The 21437-nt window shown below is 40.6% G+C and overlaps 1 protein-coding gene across 4 annotated transcripts in view; it reads right to left on the bottom strand.

Moving 5' to 3' along the window:
* Window positions 1-21437, bottom strand: part of PREX1 (phosphatidylinositol-3,4,5-trisphosphate dependent Rac exchange factor 1) — a 148035-nt gene that overhangs the window by 92137 nt on the left and 34461 nt on the right. The window contains exon 1 of one of the 4 annotated variants that reach the window (XM_061375637.1): window positions 391-507. The exons of the other annotated variants lie outside the window; for them this stretch is intronic. Coding sequence (XP_061231621.1) covers window positions 391-426 — 36 coding nt within the window. The 5' untranslated portion in view covers window positions 427-507. Of the gene's footprint in view, window positions 1-390; window positions 508-21437 lie in introns of those variants that run through there. 4 annotated transcript variants of the gene reach the window in all.

The raw sequence follows: 21437 nt of genomic DNA, 5'->3' as shown, positions 1-21437 counted from the left end.
TTTTTTATCAATCCCCTGAAGAGGAACTAAACTATTAGCTAACCAAGATGATTTAAAAAAGAAAGTCACGTACATTACAGAATAACAAACATTCTCTGCAATCAGCTCAAGCAGTCTGAGCTGCAAACTCTTACCACTGCCTGCTGCTAAGTAGAAGGTCAAACAGACTCTACCGTACAGGTTTTAAAATGACACTTTCAGCCCTTGCATCATCTTGGGCTATGTTAGACATGAAATGAGTAGAACCACTTCTACTGACCACCTCTGCTCTGTGATACTCACTGCACTATATTTGAAAGCAAATACAGAGGTATTTGTTCTCACACCTATTACTCCCATATCCCAGGGGAAAATGTCTTTCTTGCTCATATGCCCCAGCTTCACCCTCACCTCCCCTCTTCCTTCTTTTAAGATGACTTTTTTCATTCCACTGTTGTCATTTCAAATACCAATCATTTCACACACACAGAAGCATGGATGTCACAGCATGAATCATCTCTTCTTACAGAAGTCTGCATGACCCCTTGCAAAAAAAGAGTAGACTCAATATCAGGTGAAACTGGGAAGATCATCAGAACACAACTGCAGCTTCAGCTGCAAAATCCATGGGTATCACAGGGCAGAGATATTTTCAACAGGTATTTTTTTAGTAACTGTAGAGATATAAGCAATAAATAGACCTACATCTACTACAAAACTGCCACTGCCAACGAACATTAACTAAGCACTGATCATGGCAACTTGAAACCTCTTCCCCACTTCTTAATCTGACATAAATTAATCCTGATAAATACCAAATGAAATATAAGGAACTGTTCAGAAACTCAGCTGTTGAAAATTCTGTAAGTGCATGTATGAATAAAATGCTTGACTAAATAAACTGGATCCATTCTTTATATACTACATAAGAGAAATAGCCACTACTTAAGTAAGCTACAGCTTCTGTCAACAAAAAACTGTGACCAGGATTCCAGTCATCTAATTGCACCCACCTAAAAATTGGAGCCTAACCTTAAGTTAGTGATACAAGTTCCCTCTACAACACAAAGCACCACGCAGGCTTCAAAGAATGAGTCACTGCACTCTAGGAGTGAGGTTTAAGAAGAAAGACTTAACTGCTCCCTAGAAATGCCTTTTTCTTCCTAACAAGAGTGCCTGGATGACAGGTTTAGATTAGACCACCCTCCTTTCCTGTACCATCTTCACATCATCTGCAAATACAAAGTTCCAGGGCAATAAGCATTACCGAATTGTTTCTGTAAGTGAACCAGTGACTGACTGTCAGTAAGGGTGCTACGACCATGGGGGCACTGCAAGCTGACACATGCAAAATTAATGGCAGTATTCTGGGACTCAGCAGAAGTTAACTGATCTAGCAGCACTTCCCAGAAAAAGTAATTGACAAAGCAAGCTCCAAAAAGAACCTGGACTGAAATACCTGTGATCTGTATTTCCAGTGTGCTGATACTTACACTGGAATTTTGCAACTAAAAGAAGTCAGACCAAATTCATTCATGCATTGACTGATGAAGGAAGGTGAAACCAAAGGGAAGTGAGAGTAAAATATGTTGCAGTGTTTCTCTCTCAAAGAGGGATCCCTTTCCTAAGGGGAGTTTGTTTTCATTTGAATTGCAAAAAAACTTCATGTGAAGTGAAAGAGCAACTGGTGCTGCACAGCATCCGTTGCCTCTTCCCTGCCATTGCCCTGACCTCTGCAATCCCCTCCTCCCCTTGGTCACTAATATTTGCATCCTCAGGCAGGTCAGAAGATCCTGGATCATTTCAGGGCTCAACAAAAGGTACATTTTTCATCTTTGAAACCCTTTAGAACTCATTTCTACTAATATTTTCATGTGTTCTGCATCCTGTCTCTCTGGACTCCTCTTCATGCCCTCCCTCCTCCCCAACTCTACCCCTAAATCACTAAATATTCTCATTAATGCAGATTCAAAAAGCAAACAAACAAACCCCAAACCAACCAACTCACACCACAAAAAAACCCAGCCTTCCTCCTTTGCAGACCCACAGCTCCAGCATGTCCTTCTGTGTCTATCTATCCCTCTATGACTCCAGCCCATTTTTAATATCAACAGAAAATATGTTTGTTTGGATTTTCAAAGGGCTTAAGAAAGTTATGTGCCTAATTCTCTCAAGCCTTTGGCATATTCTCCCTTTTACTGGCCTCCTCTTGTCTTTCTCCCTTTTCTGCAATCATGAGATAATTTTGATTATCTCAGCGCAACATGGAACTCTTCAAAGGTTTTCAGGACATAGCTTGAAAATCATGTTTCACTTTATTCTTCTTACGTAGAAGAACAAATCTGTGTCTGCTTAACCTTTATGTTACTTGAGCAAAAGCTTGCTTCAGGAGTAAGGGCCGAGTAAACAACATATAAATATTTCAGGATTTGACCCATACTATTTAGATTAAGTATGTCCATAATAGACAGAAGCCTGCAGAATGCAACCAGTTCTAAAAGTTAGTGATGTCTCCAACTACAAAGATCCTATCAGTACCAAGGAATGTTTAATCAGGTTTCAGGCTCTACACAGCTACTCCTCTTTCAAGAGGGAGGTAGAGACATCAATGACTAGAAACATGAAGTGGTCCCCAAAAATAGTAAAGTCCAGATACTGAATGTACAAAACGTAGCAAAAAGTTCTTCAATTAGTATTTCAAGATTCCACCCAAGCTAAAGCACTTTCATATCAGAAGGATTATAATCTCCATTTTCTACTCTTTTTCTTTCCAGTGATAGTGTCTTCATACATGAAACACTAAACAGACACAACAGAAAAAACTTTAAAAATGAAATCTAGTGAAGTCCATGGAATTTCTTTACATCAGTTGCAACACAGGCAAAGACTTCCCCAGTGTTATCCCCTCTGCATGTAAGGATCACAGAGCACAGATAAAAGCTTAAAAAAGAAGTAGAATCTTGTCTAAAGTACTCTGTTTCTGAATATGTGTAACAAGCTGATCATTTCAGTTAACAATTGAAGTTACTGGTCAGGCAAACAGACCTGCCAAAACATTCAGGGGTATAACCCACATAACTTCACCAATTTGCATGTGAGTGGATCCACCTGAGGACCTGGCCCTTAGTCTTCCAACTGAGTTTATGTGATGATACTGAGTAATATCAATTTTCAAGCTTAGATTGAATCTCTGGGCTAACTGAAGCAGACCAGTTCAGCTTACTGCCATCAGGTTCACTGACACTTGTGCTAAATTACACTGTGAATCTACACTGGGCCCAAGTACCATGATCTCAGATGACCTGCAAACTTGATCTACGTTGCAAGCACGTAACAAAACCCCAGGATCCTATTTCACTAGAACATTTATGCCCAGCTGATAAGTCCTCAGAGTCTTACAAGCCAGTTTAACATCAGACTTTAGATCTAAATATTGAGATTGCTTCTATAGGTATCTTCTCAAGCAGACGTCTATCTGACCTCAATTCATGCGTATATAAGTATCTAATGCACTGAAGGAACAGTATTCCATTCACTGACTTAGACATGCTGGATTTCTACCAGCTTGTGTACCAAAACAAACTCTCAAATGCACCTATACTGCATGAATATTTGCATTTAATTAAGTTTGAAAGGACCCAACAGTGCAAAGGTGACAGAACAGAGTTGTACCTTCTCAACTGATAAAATTCAGAGCTACAGAAGAACCGATCACAATGCCAAAACTAGACATTTCACCTTAGAGAGGTCCCCAGAAGTATTTGCATTAGCTCTGTTATGTTTCATATTAATCATTCCTCATAGCGGAAGTAAAATGGGAAACATTGAAATCTGTAGGTGCCTCATCCAGAAAACTAGTACTGGAATTGGCAGCAACTACCAGAAATTCCAGTGAAACTCTCCTGATTTCAGGCATATCGGCCACCAGACATTAGGCAGCAAGCAGTAATAACTGCATTTGAGAATATCCGTGCAGGTATACTAGCCACAGGTGCAGTCAAGGGACTTAATCACAAAGTTATTCCTGGCTTAGGAGACTATCCTGCTATCTGCTTGTGCAGGAGCTGCAGTCAGCTTTCCTCAGGCTCCTTACAAACAGCAGTGTCTATTCGTAAATTCTTACGGCACTTTTCCTCCTCCATAACCAGCAACTGGGGCTCTGGTGCAGCACACAAGCGTTAGCATTCCTGGCCTTTGGAGCTTGACATTTCCTACTGGGAGAAATCTGCTTAAGTGCCTGTGGTGTGACAATGGGGAACACAGCTTTCCATGGAGGCACTACAAGCTCTACAAAAGGCTGTGACATTCTGGGATCCTCAGCACTAGAGCCTAAGCAGAGCGGCTGTTTCTCTGGAGCCTGTGAAAGGTTTCCAAGAACTTCAAATGGATGGAAAAATATGCGATTTGTGAAAAGGAGTGGAATCCCATAAGGGGAGGGGAAGGAAGGGAGGAAAAAAGAAGGGAACTCTGACTGCCCCAAGGCTTTTCTATTAAAAGCAGGATGGGCTGATGTCCATGGACTCGGCTCTCCTCCTCCCACTGGAGCACATCAGATAATGTGTGGTTCATGCAGCTTGGGCAGCTTTCAAGAAGCAAACAGTATGTCAAGCTCTCTCTGCTATGAATTCTCCCACCTCATAAAACCAGCAGTTAGGGGATGTTTATTTGTGAGCTAAAAGAGTAATCTTTTACAGGTAAATGGAAAAGAAAACAAATCTCAAGAAGGACACTGACCTGAATTTTTGCCTTCCCCACACAGAGGCCACATGACAATGTGACACATCACCCCCCATGAAATTGATGACGGCAGTTTAGTCTCCAGTTTGTTGTCTTTATACAAGCTGTTGATTAGGCCTATCTTCTGAGGAAGGAAAGTATCTGTTGACAGAGATATGCATTTCTGTATTTTGACTACACAGTAAATATTTGTTTGTATTACAGTTTCATACTTCACTACAGAATAATGGTGTAAACAAGAATGAAGACCCCTGGTCTCTGACCAGACCATCAGCCTCTCTGTAAGTAAGCACTGGGAATAAGTTTGCAAAAACCATCCAGCACTTGATGAACCTTTTCTAGTCAAGCACTCAGGCTTTTTCGCTCGACTTTGATTAAAAAGACAAAAACCAGGGAGCTTTGGTTTCAGCTACACCATGAATTCACTTCGGGAAAGGTATTTCCAGGCAACATGGCGGGAAGTACTTCGATCTTTGACTGTAGTAAAAAAAAACCTATCAATTTAGAGCTGGGTTTGGGGGGATTGATTTTGGGTTGTTTTGTTTGTTTTGTTTTTTTTTAAAGAAACAAAATGCATTTTTACTTCCTCCCACAGAAAAGAAAGGAACACAGCTTCAGAGCTGCCGCTTTGCATGTGCTTTCCTTGTGGGTGCTCACATACAACCGCTGATTGTGCTTGCATGCAGCGAAAGATGGGGTGCACACACAGCTGCACCTTGCAAAAGTCAGCCTTGATGTATTCACAATTATTTACACACAAAAAAAAGAGGAAAAAAAGAAAAGAGTCTCTTTCACATGTTGGTTTCAAAGAGGAATTAGAAAAAATTTACCTGACAAACAGTTATTTTGACCCTAGCCCTGAGCAGGGACAGTTCAGCTAATGAAAAGCTGCTTGCCCAAGTGCAGCAGCAGATCTGAGCCCAGTCTAGCAGCATCTGCCCTGCTTTAAAGTGTGCACCACCTGAGTGGAGCTGCTCGTGGTGGTGGCACACAGTGTTTTCCACCCATCTTTCCTACACTGGATTAAAGCAGTAAGCAAGGACTGAACTACACAAAGAGGCAGGAGAAAACCCTCAATGAATTATGAAATATGCTGCCAAAATTTTAACCAAACCAGACATCTCCCTTAAGGCAGACAATGGCACTGATGGTCCATGGGCTTTTTAGTTCTCTTTCCCAAAGGGGTTTACACTCCTAAACACTACAGAGAAGCGCAAGGCCAACACAGAGGGGTCTGGAGCCAACCTCTGTCCACAGAGCACCTCAAACATCCTCGGAAGGCTTATTCTTGTCAGTGTTCTTGCCCGGTTTTACAGACTAAAAATATTTGGGCTATTTAAAAAAAGCACCAGTTTGGGGTGTGCAGCCAGACCGAAATTCTTCACTGCATCCAATACCCAAGAGTAACCTGTTCCATTCCTTCTCAGACAAATGGAAAATGATGTCATTTTGCCAGGTCAAAGTGCTAGACAAGAGCGTGGTCTAAAAATACTGCCTGTCCTACTGCCCCAAGCCAGCCAAAGAACTGGTTTCATAGTTCCCCTTCATGTACATTTATTTTGTTGTGACAGCCTAAAGAAAAGCCCCCTCTCATTGTGGCATTTCTGCTCTGCACACATGGTCCTGTAGAACACAATCATATCACACACAGTCTTAAACCCCAGCTTCCTCTGAATCAGAGCAAAGAATTAGACCATTATATTTTAAACATAAAGGGGAAGTTGAGAGAGAGTGAAGCTTGCTAGCAGGCCCTGAACTGGATGGCTCCAGCAAGCAGGCTGCCCTCCCCAGCATTCCCATGGCCTCTGACTTGTTTGCAATGTTTGAGGGGACATGCTAGTACTGCCTGGGTATGTATGAGGATGGACAGGGCTCTCTTAGCTGTAGGCTACATTAAAAGGTCATCTTCACTTGGAGCTATTTAGAAGTGCTGGGTCAAATGCTTTGTGCTGTGTTAGCAGGGTGCTGTTGAAAGTGAGCTAACAGTTCTGTTTCTAATTTATGTATATTATTGAGCAAAGCTAAGAATGTAGCTTTGGTATCCATTTGCTCTTGCTTTACAGAGGTGCAAATAGATGGAAAAACTTGGAAGGAGCTACTAAAATTTTAATTTTACCAAGTGGCTTGGTAATCAAAACTGTTTGAAGTATTCTTATGGTTTTAAATAAAAAACAGCTAAAATTTGAGTTCCCTTCATCTGAAGTCAATGGAGTTACATTGCTGTGAGATATGAAGCACATCAATCCAACCTAATATTTCTGCAATCTTAATATTTTTGCAGACTCAAAAACACCTTTTCTCAAAACATGACACATTTCTCCCCTGCACTGCAAGAAGAATGATTAAATTAGCTTAAGCCCTTATCACCAGGACAGTCCCTTGAAAACTGGAACAACTATTTTTAATGCAGGTACTTCATATCCACAGACCTGGAGATAGGATTAGATAGGGCTTTGCCCACCAGCCCCATCCAGCAGTAGGAACTGTCCCTGGTAAGAAAAGGACACTGACCACACTGCATATGTGCCAGTGCACTGACTGGGCATACAGCAGCCCCTTCATGCCAGCTGCCATTTTCTCTTCTCAAATATTTTCCCCTCAACTGCCTTTTCATTAGAGGTTGAATAGTAGCACCTAGCCAAGAAATTCACACAAGGAGTTCCCTTTGGAGCTGATACTCCCACCATTCATCCTCTGTGTCAATGTAGCAGCTCCCCATCCAAGCCCATCATCAGTCACCTCAGACACTGCTGGCACTGCTTCCCCCAGTGACCCATCCTTACCAGTCCACAGAACAAACCTCTAAATATGCTGCCAAAGCCCAGGTCCACGATGGGCCAAAGCAAATAGCTTATTTAACACTTCATCCACCACGTTTACACACTGGATTGAATTTAGACTTTGCAAGAGTCCTGACCACATCTGTGAACTCAGCTGATTGCCAGTTACTGAGTGCTCACACATAGCAGAGCTTTTATTTGTAATAAAATATTTAGAGTGGAAAAACACCCCAGAACTTAATAAAAGCAACAGTCTCAGATTGCCAGTGACTTGTGGTGCATCTATTCAGATGCTCGGAATTCCCTACATAAATAAAGCTGGAATTTCAAGTTCTGCCAATTAAATAAATGTCTGATTTAACTCAGTTTTGTATTAAAACAGTAACCAACTTTTACTTACACAAAATAAAGTGTGAGGTCCTGGATTGTAAATATGGTCCATTTGTGGATGTATTTTCACAGTTACTTTGCCTAAATAGCTGACTGTTCTTAGAAGAAACACATCCAATTTGCATACATAAGCACAACGGCATAAGCCAAGTTAAAGGCAAAACACACATACAACATTGCCTTTAGACATCTGCATTTTAAAGTGTTGGTCGTTCCCATAGAAAATACTACAGGTATAAAAGCTTTTTAGAAATACGTGTTTAAAAAATTTCCCCCAAAGTTATAGAGGCAACATCTTTTCTAGAGAGTTTGTTTCAGCCTTCCTGTACAGTGAAGATTCCAAGGAAAGAATTCTGAATGCTCAATCTAACATCACCTTAATACAGCATCCTTTACTAAAGCCTTTTTTTATTTTCATTTGAGCTTTGTATCAAGTTAAGGAACTGTGTTTAAATGCGCTACAGATGGGGGACAAAACAGAGCTAGGAGTAAAAGTGGGACTGCAGCATTTCTTTCTCGCTAACAGCCCAAGCAGACCTGCCCACTTGCTGTAGTCTGGGGAATTACTCTGACCTGGAAAGGGCCCATCTTTCTCAGTCACTGACACTGAAAGCTGTCCTGTGGTTTTCTCCAGCCTAAGTATTAAAGAATCAATACAAGATGGAAATAAGGGAGTGATTCCACAGGCAATTACACCAACCAAAACTGCCTCTGCACCCAGTCCCTGGCTGCAAATTCCTCCCCTCTGCCTTGTACCAACACTGTTGCTTACGCAATTAGGCAATTGCAGCCTGATTGCAGCCAGCTGAGGTAGCTCAAACAGCCAAACACCACACAGAAAGTAATTCCCTTACAGCTGCCTTAGCTTCCTGAACTGCCTCATCACCCACTCACCTGAGCATTACTGCTAACGTAACATAAGCAAGTTACACACAAATTAGAGCTACTAAAGCTACTGTAACCACAGCTCTCTGTGCTTTCTAGATCTTACTCTGAAGAGCACTCATCTTCCACTAGAACACAGTAAACTACTAAATTTAAACTGGGGAGACTGGGGATGGGACTGCAATGCCTGGTCTAAACTGGAGTTTAACGTCCTTTGAAGCCCAGTAGAGCAGCACAGTTGGTAATTCTGCATGTGTCAAGCTCAAAGCAACAGGAGAACTTGCTATACTAATCTACTATTATGTACACTTTTGGATTAAAAAGTAAATAACAGAAGCTTAAAGGTTTCACTGTAACATCCTGTGGCTAACACCCTGCTGCTGTGTGCATGAGCAGAAGTGCTAATGGAGTGGCAGTGTAAGAAACAAGCATGGCTTGATAATCAGGGAGGGGGAGGGCACTGGGGTTTTCTTGAAAATTTTCAATAACAAAGAAATGTGACTCCATTGTCAAGCCTTATCCATCCATCCATCCATCCATCCATCCATCCATCCATCCATCCATCCATCCATCCATCCACTCCCTTCTGTTAAGAAAGCCAGTGCAGATACGAACTCTTGCCACTGCACAAAGTGCAGCTCAGCATGTACTCGGCAACGGCTGTGAGCCGGGCAGAGTCATGGCCTCAGTGTGGTTAAAGATGTAACTTCTGCTGGATGTCTTGGGAGGAACACTCCGCCAGAGGGAAAACATTCCCTGCTGGTCTCCCAGATAGGAAGCAGAGGGAAGCAAACCAAGAATTAACAGCAACAAAAAAATCTTCAGAACACTTATCTGGACCTTGAAAAACCAACACAGAGCTCTGACACCATCACTCCTGACAACATAAAAACAGCCATGCCAAAGAACAGTGGCTTGCTCTTGCTGTCGGCCACCTCCTAAACACAGAAAGTAGGCAATACAAAACACCAACAAACCACAGCAGGAAGTAGTAAGCACAGGATATCACAAGAAGTCTTTTTATTTGTTTTACTTCTTTAATTCCCTTCCAAAAACACTAAAACCTCCTTCAGGGCAATGCACATGCCATGCTCTACTGAAAAAGCCTCACAACTGGAAACCCATCAGAGCTATAGCTAGGTGCCTGTGTACAGTTTGATTCTGATGCTTGCTATCTTTTCAGTTTTAATAGAAAATATGGTCTATCATGCTCCCCCATCTCGTAGCACAGTCCTCGAGGCCATGCAAGACACCTCAATGGGAAAGGTTGCTGCCTGCTCTAATACTTTTCCAGTGACTCCTGGCTCCCTCGAGCTAGGAATCCAAACATTTGCTGGCTTCACTTACTGCTCTGGAAAGCAACAGCAGGAAAGATGTGATTACCCACAAGAGCGTATATGTATTTCTTGTCTTATGACTTCTAGCAACTGGAGCAGAAAACAGCAGAAAACAGCAAAAGCAAAGTGTTTTATTACTGCTTGCTATCGAAACTGCACAGAGCCTCTATATTTAAGACTACTGCAAAGCTATGCAGGACCATGTAGTTTCAAAGGTCAATGCAGGTGGACTGGCTGCACAGGAGAATCTTTAGCGAGCATCTGTTCTGCAAGTTTGTGTGAGCTACAAACAAGAAAACTGGGCTCAAGAACATCATGTTGCTACTTCTGCATAACTCCATCAGAATGGGAGAATTCCCTGAAAGACAAAGAAATATCACCCATCATATTCATCCTAAGTGAACACTCTCTTTCAAAGAAATTCCTCAGCATGCTGGCACAGTATCTCAGCCATGCTGTTTGAGCCCTTCAGCACTACAAACACAATTAAGAGCAGCATACCACTTCCTACATGGGGATTTCTCTGCAATACATAAAAAAATGCTCAGCCTGTGATGTACACATTAAATATATCCTAAGGCATTCTTAAATGTCTTCCAGCTTCTCTCCTCTCTCCTTTCCCTTCCAATTTACTTTTCTCTCCCTGCTCTGACAAAGGACTTGGTGCTGTCCTAATCCTGCTGTGTTTTACTGCCAGCAGCATAAAACCAAAAGTCTGAAATGTGGTTTTGGCAGGCAAAAGTGTCACCAAATTACGTACTATTTGTTAGCTTGAAAAGCTGTGCTGGTCAGATGTAAGAATGTATTAAGGGTAATTACCAGTAAAGAGGCATGAACTGAGGCACAGCAGAAAGTGAATTATTCAGTACTCACTGCACTTTCATTTAACTGGTTGCTGTTCCTTCATTGGCATCATGTAATACAGGATCAATCTGTGTTTCACATTCTGTGACATAATTCTACAGAATTAAGAAGTTTTGACCTCAGCCTTAAAGGTGACAGGTCCTTTTTTATTGATGGGGTTTCTGGTTCGTTATCATAGTGCTGATTTGCATGGCTTTCATCACATCGATCCTCATGCCTTGTCAATTACTGAATACAGAGGCAATGCTGGTACCTCATCTTAATCTCACCCCTTGCCCCAGAGCTGCCAGCAATGCTTCTAATTACAGCAGAACTGTCACAAACCAAACTTCATCTCTAGGGCAGAACTCTTAAAGGAATGAATCAGGCATACAGGGATGCCAGAAATCTTCTGAGATGTAACCCATGGCCTGGATCCGAGGTCCTCCTCTGCACTGAGTGCTGCTGGCACTTTTTAAGGGAGGGAGGAAACTAATGGCAATGACTGCACAGAATATAGATGATTAATTACAGTCCCATGCTTACAAAACCTTCCCATTATGACAGCATTCCCTTCAAAATCCATTGCTTTTAACTAAGTAACATCTAACTCCACTACTATAACAAATAATAATAAGCCTTATTCCCCAGAGTATTTTCTAGGAGATGCCTTTCTTCACCATAGAAGATGCTGACATTTTCTTATTCTCAAAGTATTTTATTTAATAATCATTTCCATTTAATTCAAAGAATTAATTTTTGAGATCTGAATGCTGAAGCCACAGAATAACCACAGGGTTATTACAGGAAGATCTCTTTTAAGTGCTTCTTTGTTTCACCATTTATTTGCCAGGGAAGGATGGTGTGGGTCAAGTAAATGCTATGCAAAATACTGGAATATTTCAAACCCCTCTGTAAAACAAGCAGAGCATTGATCGTATTAAAATAGGTAGGAACTAACTCTTTTCAGGTAATTATGAGAGGAACTTTGATCAGAAACCAGATAAAGTGATAAAGAAATCATAGTACAGCTAGGCACAAAAACATGGTATAGATACTGAAGGCCACTGTTCTCACCAAAATAACTTCATGACACCTACATACACATTTCACATTAAAGTCACAATTATCCTTTAAAAGGGCCTTTAAAAGGAGGTACAGCAGAACTAACAACTTCCTTCCCAGAATTCAAACTTCTTTCCTTCAGCCTTTTCCAGCACCAGCAGAAGGAACAATAGAGAACATGAGTGAAGGAGAAAGGCAGACCTGTAAAGAAGTGAGGTATGTGAACAGATGACCAACTCTTCCTCACAAAGTTTCACACACTGCCCTGGCATAAGACAGCACTGGAGTGCAAACTAGTCTACATCTCAGTGGAGCGACTTTCAGAGATCTTGCCTGAAATTTAGAACTTGCCTAGATGTTGTCCCAGAAATTAATTTTTACCTAAGTCAGAATTAAATACTGGTTAAAAAGGATTTTGATTTTATAGAAACCAGAACACATGCAGTTTATACCAAGGCTTATGTTTTTTTGTAGTGACAAGTACACAAATATATACATCTTCAGCTTCTCTGTCCCTCTTTACACTTTCCCTCTCTTTAGTTGCTCAAGACTTTTGTTTGTGTAAAGAATTTCACAGGAAGTATCAAGAGACTTTTTTTCTCATTTGCTTCTCTCCTGAGAGTCCAGCTTATTCTTACCCTTTGTGTTTCTTGCGCATTGTTTCCAGAGACTTCAGCTTCTTAAATCAATATGACTTGCTCAACAGAAGGGAATTACTTCACCCCCTGCCAGAATACACCGGATGGTTTAGAGAAAAAAACTTTTGCATTGATGAAAATGTCATTGTCTTGCAGTGTCAAGGGTTAATTTTTATTGTTCTCTAGTCACAATCTATTCAGTGTTGTTAAATCTAAACACAGAATGACAAACTAGCAATGCCTGCCTTTAAATCCCACCAATAAAATGTTGTCACTTATAACCTGCAATAACCCACCTAAAACCTGCAGTAAATCACTTCAACTTCTCCAATTCTAGTTCATCATTTGTAAAATCAAAACAGTAGAACTTGTCTGCATCCTCACTGTGATAACATAAATGTTGTACAGACAAAGCCTACCCATCCTGGATCTTATAGTGGCAAGGAGTACTTGCTTCAGGAAGTTAAATTAGAGGAAGTTTGGTGGGTAGATTAGCTGCTTTCACTTGTGAAATATAGGTGAAATCCTATCAACTCAGTGGGGTACTACGCGTATCATTCAGGTGAAAGGTTCACCCCTAAGAAAGCATCAACTCTAAATCTCTATTATTCTGTTTCCTTTACCCCTTGCATCTATGACCTGGTCCTCACTGGGGTTTTTACGTGTTTTCTTTTCTAATGAATATTAAATTTCAATTAATAGTTTTCCATTTACTGCATTAGTATTTTGGTTTTCTACATTTTACCCCTTTTATATATATATATATAAATATTAAAAGAACACATACTCAAGGCCAGATTGGGACTTTGAGCAATCTGGGCTAGTGGAAGGTGTCCCTGCCCACAGCAGGGGGTTAGAACTGGATGATCATTAATGTCCCTTCCAACCCAAACCATCCTGTGGTTCTATGACGATTCTATGAACCTTCTTTGCCAACTCTCACCTGGCATTCAAAAACTAAGAGCCCTGTTTATAAAAATCCCCTTTCCTATGTTCCATTTCCTTTTGAGTCATCACAATAGTCACTGACAACCTTCAAATTCAGAAAAAAAAAACCCAAACGAAACAGTAATGGAGGAACATTTTCCAACTGTTTTCCTTCAAAAAAGGCCTCTATCACATAAGCCACAGAATACATGGTTAAAAAGACATTCTCTGTTGTCCAAAGGCCCATTATGGTGACTATTAACTATGGAAATGCTTATGCCAGGTAACACTAGTGAGTCATGGAAGGATGTTTTAAATGCTCAGACTCACCAGATAAAACTGCAATTATCATAGAACCTTTTGTCCTATTTAAGCATGTTCCAGAGTCAATTCTGTGACTGGCTGAATATCTCACAAGTTATTCTGTGTCCTGTATTCTACCATCTTACGGTTTTGATAGTATTTTTAGGACATGTACTTACAATCAGCTCTTGTCAATCATCTTTTAGGATTGACAGATTTTTTCTGAACTGGCTCCATGAACAGGAAAGTAGTATTTTTGTTCCCGCAAAACTCCCAAACCCTCTACACAATGTACACCAGAAACTACAAGCCTCCCACAGATGTTTACAGCTGCTTTGTATAACGCAGGTGCTCTTAAAATCACTAGTTCTACAATATCCCTGGGCTCTTACTGATAATATCAACATGCTGGCTGCTAAAACCATGAGCCAACTATATTCTTTTCTCCATGAAGTACACCAGTGATAGGATAATGCAGTATCAAACTCCATTCACATCTTGTTCCACTGTAATAAAGATGGAAATATCTTATCTGTGATCTAGGCGGAGAACAGAAGAGATAAAAGCAGGTATTATTACTCTCAGAGGTAACACCAGCTGCTGGAATGACTCTGTGCTGGGTATTGACACTTGGGGAATGACTTAAATTCCATGACAATGAAACAAACAAACAAACAAACAAACAAAAACCCCTCTATTTCTTTTGAGCCATCATGTTTTTACAGCCCCCAGCCCTCTGGAAAAGGATTTCAAAGCAGAAATACAATAATAACAACAAAATAATAGCAATAGATTCATTTTTCTCTTCAAATAAGGTACAGAAAATTCAAACCATTGACCAAAATGAGTAACTTGATCACAGAGATCAGCATAGACCCTCAGTCTGACCATTACAGAATATGAAAGAGGAATAAAAGAGAGATCCTCCTAGAATATTCCTTCCATATTTGGCACTATGCAGAAAACCAGAGAAATTACTTTCTGTGTCACAAAGTCAGCCCCTCTTGTCTGAGTGGTTCCAAGACATTTCATTCATTGGCACAGCACCAAGTTATCAACTATTCTGGGCTGCTACTTCTGTTATTCCACCTTCACAGGTCTACTACAGGAGTTGGGGTTTTCTGCTGCAAGTGGTTTCACACTAGGTTTATAAGAGGAAAACACAGGGCTTGCTCTGCAATGGTGAAATCCATCCTTGCTACATTCATGCAACACATGAGATCACTTCCTCATGTTAGGGGAAGTGATCCTTCTATGAGAGAGGTCTTTTGCTCCTCGGTAAATTGGCAGAATCCTGATTTAGCATTTGCTATAATTATTCATTATGTTAATAAATTTAGCATTTATTATGAAGATTATGTGGTTATCTGTATGAATTCTAGCTGTCACCCTCAGCCTTACAACTCACAACTTACAACCCCCTTTGAATTAATTACAGCAGAATGATTAGTTATTTGACAAAACCAGAAACCTCAAGGAGTATCAAACACGGAGCCATCTCCCCTCCAACGGAAAGGGAGAAAAGGGAACAAGAACTTCAGCACTTCCAGAATGAAGCAAAAGTAGCTGAAATCATTTCTAAAAACTCTGTTCAGAGAAGTGTATCTCCTGAAGGAAGATCCAATGGTAAAACTTCCAATAAATCTTCTGACTAGATGTCACTTTTTAAAAAGAAAGAAGACCCAAAGACAAAACACCCTTTTGCAATTTACACAGTTTCTTTTTCCCCAGCAGTGAATTTTGGTAACATCTTTGTGAATAAGGTACAGATACAGAAAAACTGTACACTAAAATGCCAGAGCGGAACCAGCATCCCAGTGAAGCCAGTTTTGTAAACAACTGCACCTTCAACAGGCAGGTACAGCACAGGTTCCTCAGAAACCAAAAGCAGTTAGCGAATGGAATTAAGGCCTGATGACCCAAAAAAAGCCACCACGTCTCATCTTTGAGATAGAACCTGAGGTCAGCACTATTTTTGATTGCATGAAGTTCAGGTACTTTTCTCACTCTAACTCTTTTAGTTCACACATCTCCGAGCTTCAGTGACGAAAATGTAACTACAGAAATACAGTAACATCACAAAAAGCAAATAATAACTCATGAAATTGCTTGTAAAATTTTGCAACTGAGGAAAGTCCAACAAGGCTTTAGCTAGAAGCCACTGAACTGAGTGCTGATCAAAATCTTGTATCTCCTCAGCTCATGTATGTAAAGAATTGTTTTGTCCTCAAGCCTGCACCAGCTTAATTTAACTAGTAAATACTCTTCACCAAGCCAAAACTAGTCTCACTGCTGGGTTGCTGAGGAAACTAAGGTGAATGCTTGGCAAAGTTTTAGCTTTGTTGATGCACTAATGTCACTTTGACAAATACTGGACAATTGGCAGGAAACACAGTTATTTCTTAGGCCAGAAATTAGGCAGCTACAAAACAGAGCTGAAGCAACCACTCATACCTAGACTTCAAGTGACAATGAGGAAGTATCAGATTTCCTAAATGTGGGGAAAGGACAGTATTTTGACCTTGTTGATTTAAAGGGATTTAGTTAAGCAGGTGCAAACCTCTATGTAGACGCTTTGATTTCTAGGGAAGTATCTTACATCAGGCTAGTTTTAAACTGTTCCCAGCTGATCTAAGCTAAATTGCAAACAACCACGGCTAAAAGAGCTTTGCACAAGAGTAGTGATTTGGCTTAAAATCACTTCTCAGGTTACATGAGCACATCTGTTTGTGTACAGGCTGTTTGTGTAAAGGCTAAAGTGACAGCCTGTATGTAAGGAGAAGAGTGGCAGTGAGGTCAGGAGTAAACAATTCAGGGAAGAAATGAATACTTTTCCACACAAGCTACATGAAAATAATAAAAGAAGTCACATTCCAGCTCTAGCCATTCTTTCAATGCCTGCTTCAAGTCAGAATGAGAGCACCAAAAAGTCAGAGCCTTTGTCAGGCTGACATTTGCATAACATTGCCAACAGTTCCTTTGATTCAGGATTCTCCTCAAGGCTCGGTTTCAGAGCTTGAAGAAACCTATTGGTGTATACTGATTGCAAGGATCCTGGGCTCCTGAGGAGCTCCAAGGCTAAAATTCCCCATAAAGCTTCTATTTATAGGATGAAATCTGGAAATGCATTTTAAGTAGAATATATGATTTTACTGCTCAGGTATTGTGTGACACTGATGTCACATAGCAACACAGGGATGGATTCCAGTCCTCACTCTCACATAGCAACCATTCTAACTGACGCTACCTACAAACTGGCTCATAAAAATAAGGCTGTTTCCTCTTTGTTCCAAAGCTCTTTTGTTATTCATTAATATGATGAAAAAGGATGCTGTTCCATTTCTAAAATCTGAGAACTCATGAAGTTCATGAAGGTCTCACTCCTGAATCTCCAGCATTCCCAGGATTTGGGCCATTTAACCTACAAAATGAAAGCATCAGACATGCCTGATTGGCTTTGGACATCTATTTGGAAGCAGAATGTATCAACGTTAAGGTCTTGTCAGTGTGCCTGGTAGCTCAGCAGCTGTCCCTTCTGCAAACTAGCGGAAGGATGACACAATCCAACTGTAACTCCAGGATTCCCGAGAATTCCAAAGTTGTTGCCACATTAAACAGGGCTCTCTTCAATATTCACCCACTAAGAGGAAATCCGAGGAGCTGAAAGCCTCCCTTACAAAGAAAGATAGGCTCTGTTACCAAAGTGTCACATGGCAGCATAAGCTGTCACTGACCCAGAAGCATCAGTTTGACACTGCAGTAACTACAATGAGGCAGCTACTGAGACTGAGGCAAGTATCCCATTGCAAGTGATATTCCTAGTAGTATTCCTGCACACAGCAGACTTTCACTGATGGTTTGCATTTTTCTTTCTATTTCTGAAGTCTTACCAGCAAAAATGCACTTCTAACTTCACTACCCACAAAAGAAGCTACAGGAAATATGACTATAAAATGCAAGCAAAGTTACCAGTGCTCAGAGGGCTTAAAAGGAGAAGTGTGCGTGCTATTTAAATTGTTATAAATAAGAAGAGCAACTGATTCGGCACAGATGTCCCCAAGAAAAAAATACATCAATTCTACTTTCAAGAAGCAGTGTTATAAATTGTTCGGATAATAAACAGACATGCAAAACAATCCAGGGATTTTTTAACTGTAATGTGCAGAGATGACAGAACGTTAGTCTGCTCACAAATCTCTTCATTATTGCAGTGCAGTGAATATAAAGGAATCCTGCAATCAATATTAAATGTTACAGGCAACCGACACAAGAATGCAGAACTGGAATGATTAAGGTCTTTGTGTTCCTAAGGAAATCAGCCGCCTCTCACCCTCTTCCTTTCATTAACATCTCCCAGAGAAATGTCAGCTCTGAGTTCTTCCCAAAGCATTCAGTAACACTTGAATCTTGGAAATATGCCTAGAAAGTTGAATCCAGTTCTGATGTGAGGGGTTTCCTTCCCCAAAGGATTATACATTTGCTTGGACATAAGGAATTCCAGTTTGTGGTACCAGAAGAAGAGAACTGGTGAAATTATTATCTGTTCTTTCTGCAGCAGGCAAGAAGGAAAGTTCCTCTTTCCTTCTTGGGATGCACTTTAGGCTTCCCCCTTAACACAACAATTCACTGTCCTGGACTGAGACCCAGGGCTTACACTGCATCGCGTGCTTCTCAGTTGTCCTAGTTACCACATAAGCATTCCAGTGTATTAGCTCTGTACATCACTTATCTGTAGTAATAACTCTGAGTTTGCAAAACAGAATTACTATGATGAAAAAATAAACTACGACCTTAACAGATATGGAATCAAGTTGCAAAAAAGCCTTAAGAGCTGTAGCTCCTGAACAGCCCAGACTTGTAACCCATCTCCAAAATGAGCAAAGGAAACCTTGATTCATCCTTCACATTAGCACCCACTCCACTCCGAATTAGAGCTGGCCAATTAATCCTGATTTGGCATGAGAGGACTTTCTGAAGTACTAGAAGATCTATCTAAATTGCAGGATGTGAATTTTAACCAGCTCTGTGTGTAGGATACTCAGTCTGCTTCACTGCAATGCACTAGAACGTTGAGACACACAGTTGTAGGATTGTTTTATCCATTCATCTTGAAGGTAATTAAGACCCGACTGACTTGTCAAGGCACACAACTATATTTCTTCTTCCACCTAGTACAGAAAACAGTTGTGCTGTTATCTAGTTTTTTGTTGTTTGTTTGTGGTGTTTTTTTTTTGGGGGGGGGGGAATTAACGATATATATAAGTAGCAGCCCTTAGAGTGAATGCATCCAAAGCTACGTGTTGTTACTGCACTTAAAAAGAAATTTGGATTGATTTATAATTGTGATCTGGGGTTCTATTAAGAGCTTTGCTTTGTATTGATGCTACTAATGACCAAGGTTCTTGTAATAAGCAAATGCAGCTGCCCTTGACAATGGGCGAGTCTCTGGGGAGATGAGGATTGCCTAATGAAGTTAATGAGGTTAGCATAGAACGAAGCAAACGCTGTAAAACAAGCAGTTGAAGACAATGTTTTGTTGAGGATCTGCATGAAAGCACAGTCTCTCATCTGTCAGTAAATGCTATAGAACAATTTCATAATTAAAACACCAGGCCACAAGAAGATACACTTTCTTAATAAATATTAAATTAGTGCAAATGTCTCTATTTTACTCTAAAAGGGTGTTCACTGGCCAACAAGAAGACCCTATTCTTAAATATATGTATTCACTGTGCACTTCACATGTGAAGACTATTTTCAAGATGCAAACCTTGTTTCCATGAGAATGAAAATATTGAAAGCCACTATTAATGATGACCTGTAAATCTTATTCTTTAATACTCGAAGCTCTCCTAGTAGAGAAACAAACACTAACATACAAAGAGAAGCATTTGGGCCAGCAGTTTCCAAAACAGAAAACTGTGACTTGCTCTAATCTTCAGAAATCTAATTTCCCACATCCTGAGTGTGCATTTGCTCAGTGACATCAGAGATAGCTGCTGGACTCCAAAATGTTCTGAAACTCAGGGAGCTACTCAGATCTTGGATGGTTTTCCTTTCTAATAAGGAATAGTGTGTATGACTCTGCTTTCACTGAGCTGAGTTACAGAGTCTGTCCCTGTTACCCACCAGCCTCCTAGACAGCTGAGCTGGGGACACTTTTGCTGGGGGGTGAGAAAACCAGTGCAAGATATTAGATGCCTTTACATGATGCCTTAGGATGCATTTACATGTTTCTGTCTCTTAAAGAGCTACACTGGAATACACCATCCAAATAAGTAGATGTGCTTTGTTTACAAATAAATGGTGAGATCTCCACATGTGATATACTCATGATACCAAGGAGCTGCGCTCACAGTTAACACTGCAGACAGACCTCGCCTTCTATCTCAGGAAACATGTTAACACAGTTGCTGTTATCAACAGTGTTCTCACAGTTAGTGCAGCACTCGGATGTGCAACATAGCTCCTGTCCTCAGATGTGTGCTTTCAGGCTCTCTGCAGACTCAGAAGTATGTCTATACTGCATTCAACAACATATGAGTAGCCAAACCTGCATAAACTGTACTAATAAGTGCAATCATCAGTCTAGTCACAAACCTCAAGCTATTTTTTATGCTCTTCAGTGAAGTTGATCCTACTGTAGGCAGACTCTCATACAGACATGCCTAAATGTGCTGTTCTTTTTAGTCACACAAAAGGCAAGCTGTGGCTTATTTTTAAACAACATGGAAGCAGCTGATGTCTAGGACAGAACAGGATGACCAGTGCTGTGGAGAGATCGAGGCTTTCACAACCAGTGCAGATTTATAGGTTTATCCATAGTTCATAGAATCTAATCAGTTACATTAGTCCTCAAAAGGGGTCTGACTGAACAGAACTTCCTCCATACTTTGCTTGTCCTGACTGTTCTGGTGGTCCCTATGGCTCACAATTCAAGGATCCATGCCTTACTCCATCTACTTTAGCTTCCTTAGTTCACTGATTTAAACATACATATGCTGAACATCTTTTTTTATTTCTGTTGTTCGTAGCTGCTAATTAAATTTTGCTTTACAGAAGTGGCTTTTGAACAACAGACCCATTGTTTCTAGCAAAGAATTGACCTCGGAATCTGTTGGTAAATATGACACCAAGTCATCCTTTGAGGAAGACGGACAAGACATGCTTACATCAACTTATCATTCTGCTTTGTTCACATTGTGCCTGTACAAAAGCTCCCATTCAAGTGGCTCCCTGCTGTGAGCATTCTCTCTGCTTTACTAAAATCCATCTCAGCTCCTGGGAAATCAGTTCAAGAAGAAATTGGAGAGGCCCAAAGATCCACAAAATTGATTCATCCTTATCCTATTATGTACATAATCACACATCTGCAAGGGCTGCACATGCAAAACTGCTCAGCCCAACTCCATACTCCCAAAAATACAAGGCTTCACTTTAGGCAGGAGAAAAAAATCAAGGTTACCTAGAAAAAGGCAAGATGATGCCATGAGCTGCTTCAGTGAGGATTAGAATTCAATTAACATCATGGTCAAAGCAATTTTCATTATTAT

The sequence above is a fragment of the Neopsephotus bourkii genome, unplaced genomic scaffold (genome assembly GCF_033783945.1).
Source record: "Neopsephotus bourkii isolate Nb327-2 ecotype Australia unplaced genomic scaffold, CSIRO-AGI_Nbou_v1 NB_1663, whole genome shotgun sequence".
In the NCBI taxonomy this organism is placed as follows: Eukaryota; Metazoa; Chordata; class Aves; order Psittaciformes; family Psittacidae; genus Neopsephotus; species Neopsephotus bourkii.
The sequence above is the reverse complement of the archived record's forward strand: the minus strand, read 5'-3'. Positions and strand labels throughout refer to the sequence as shown.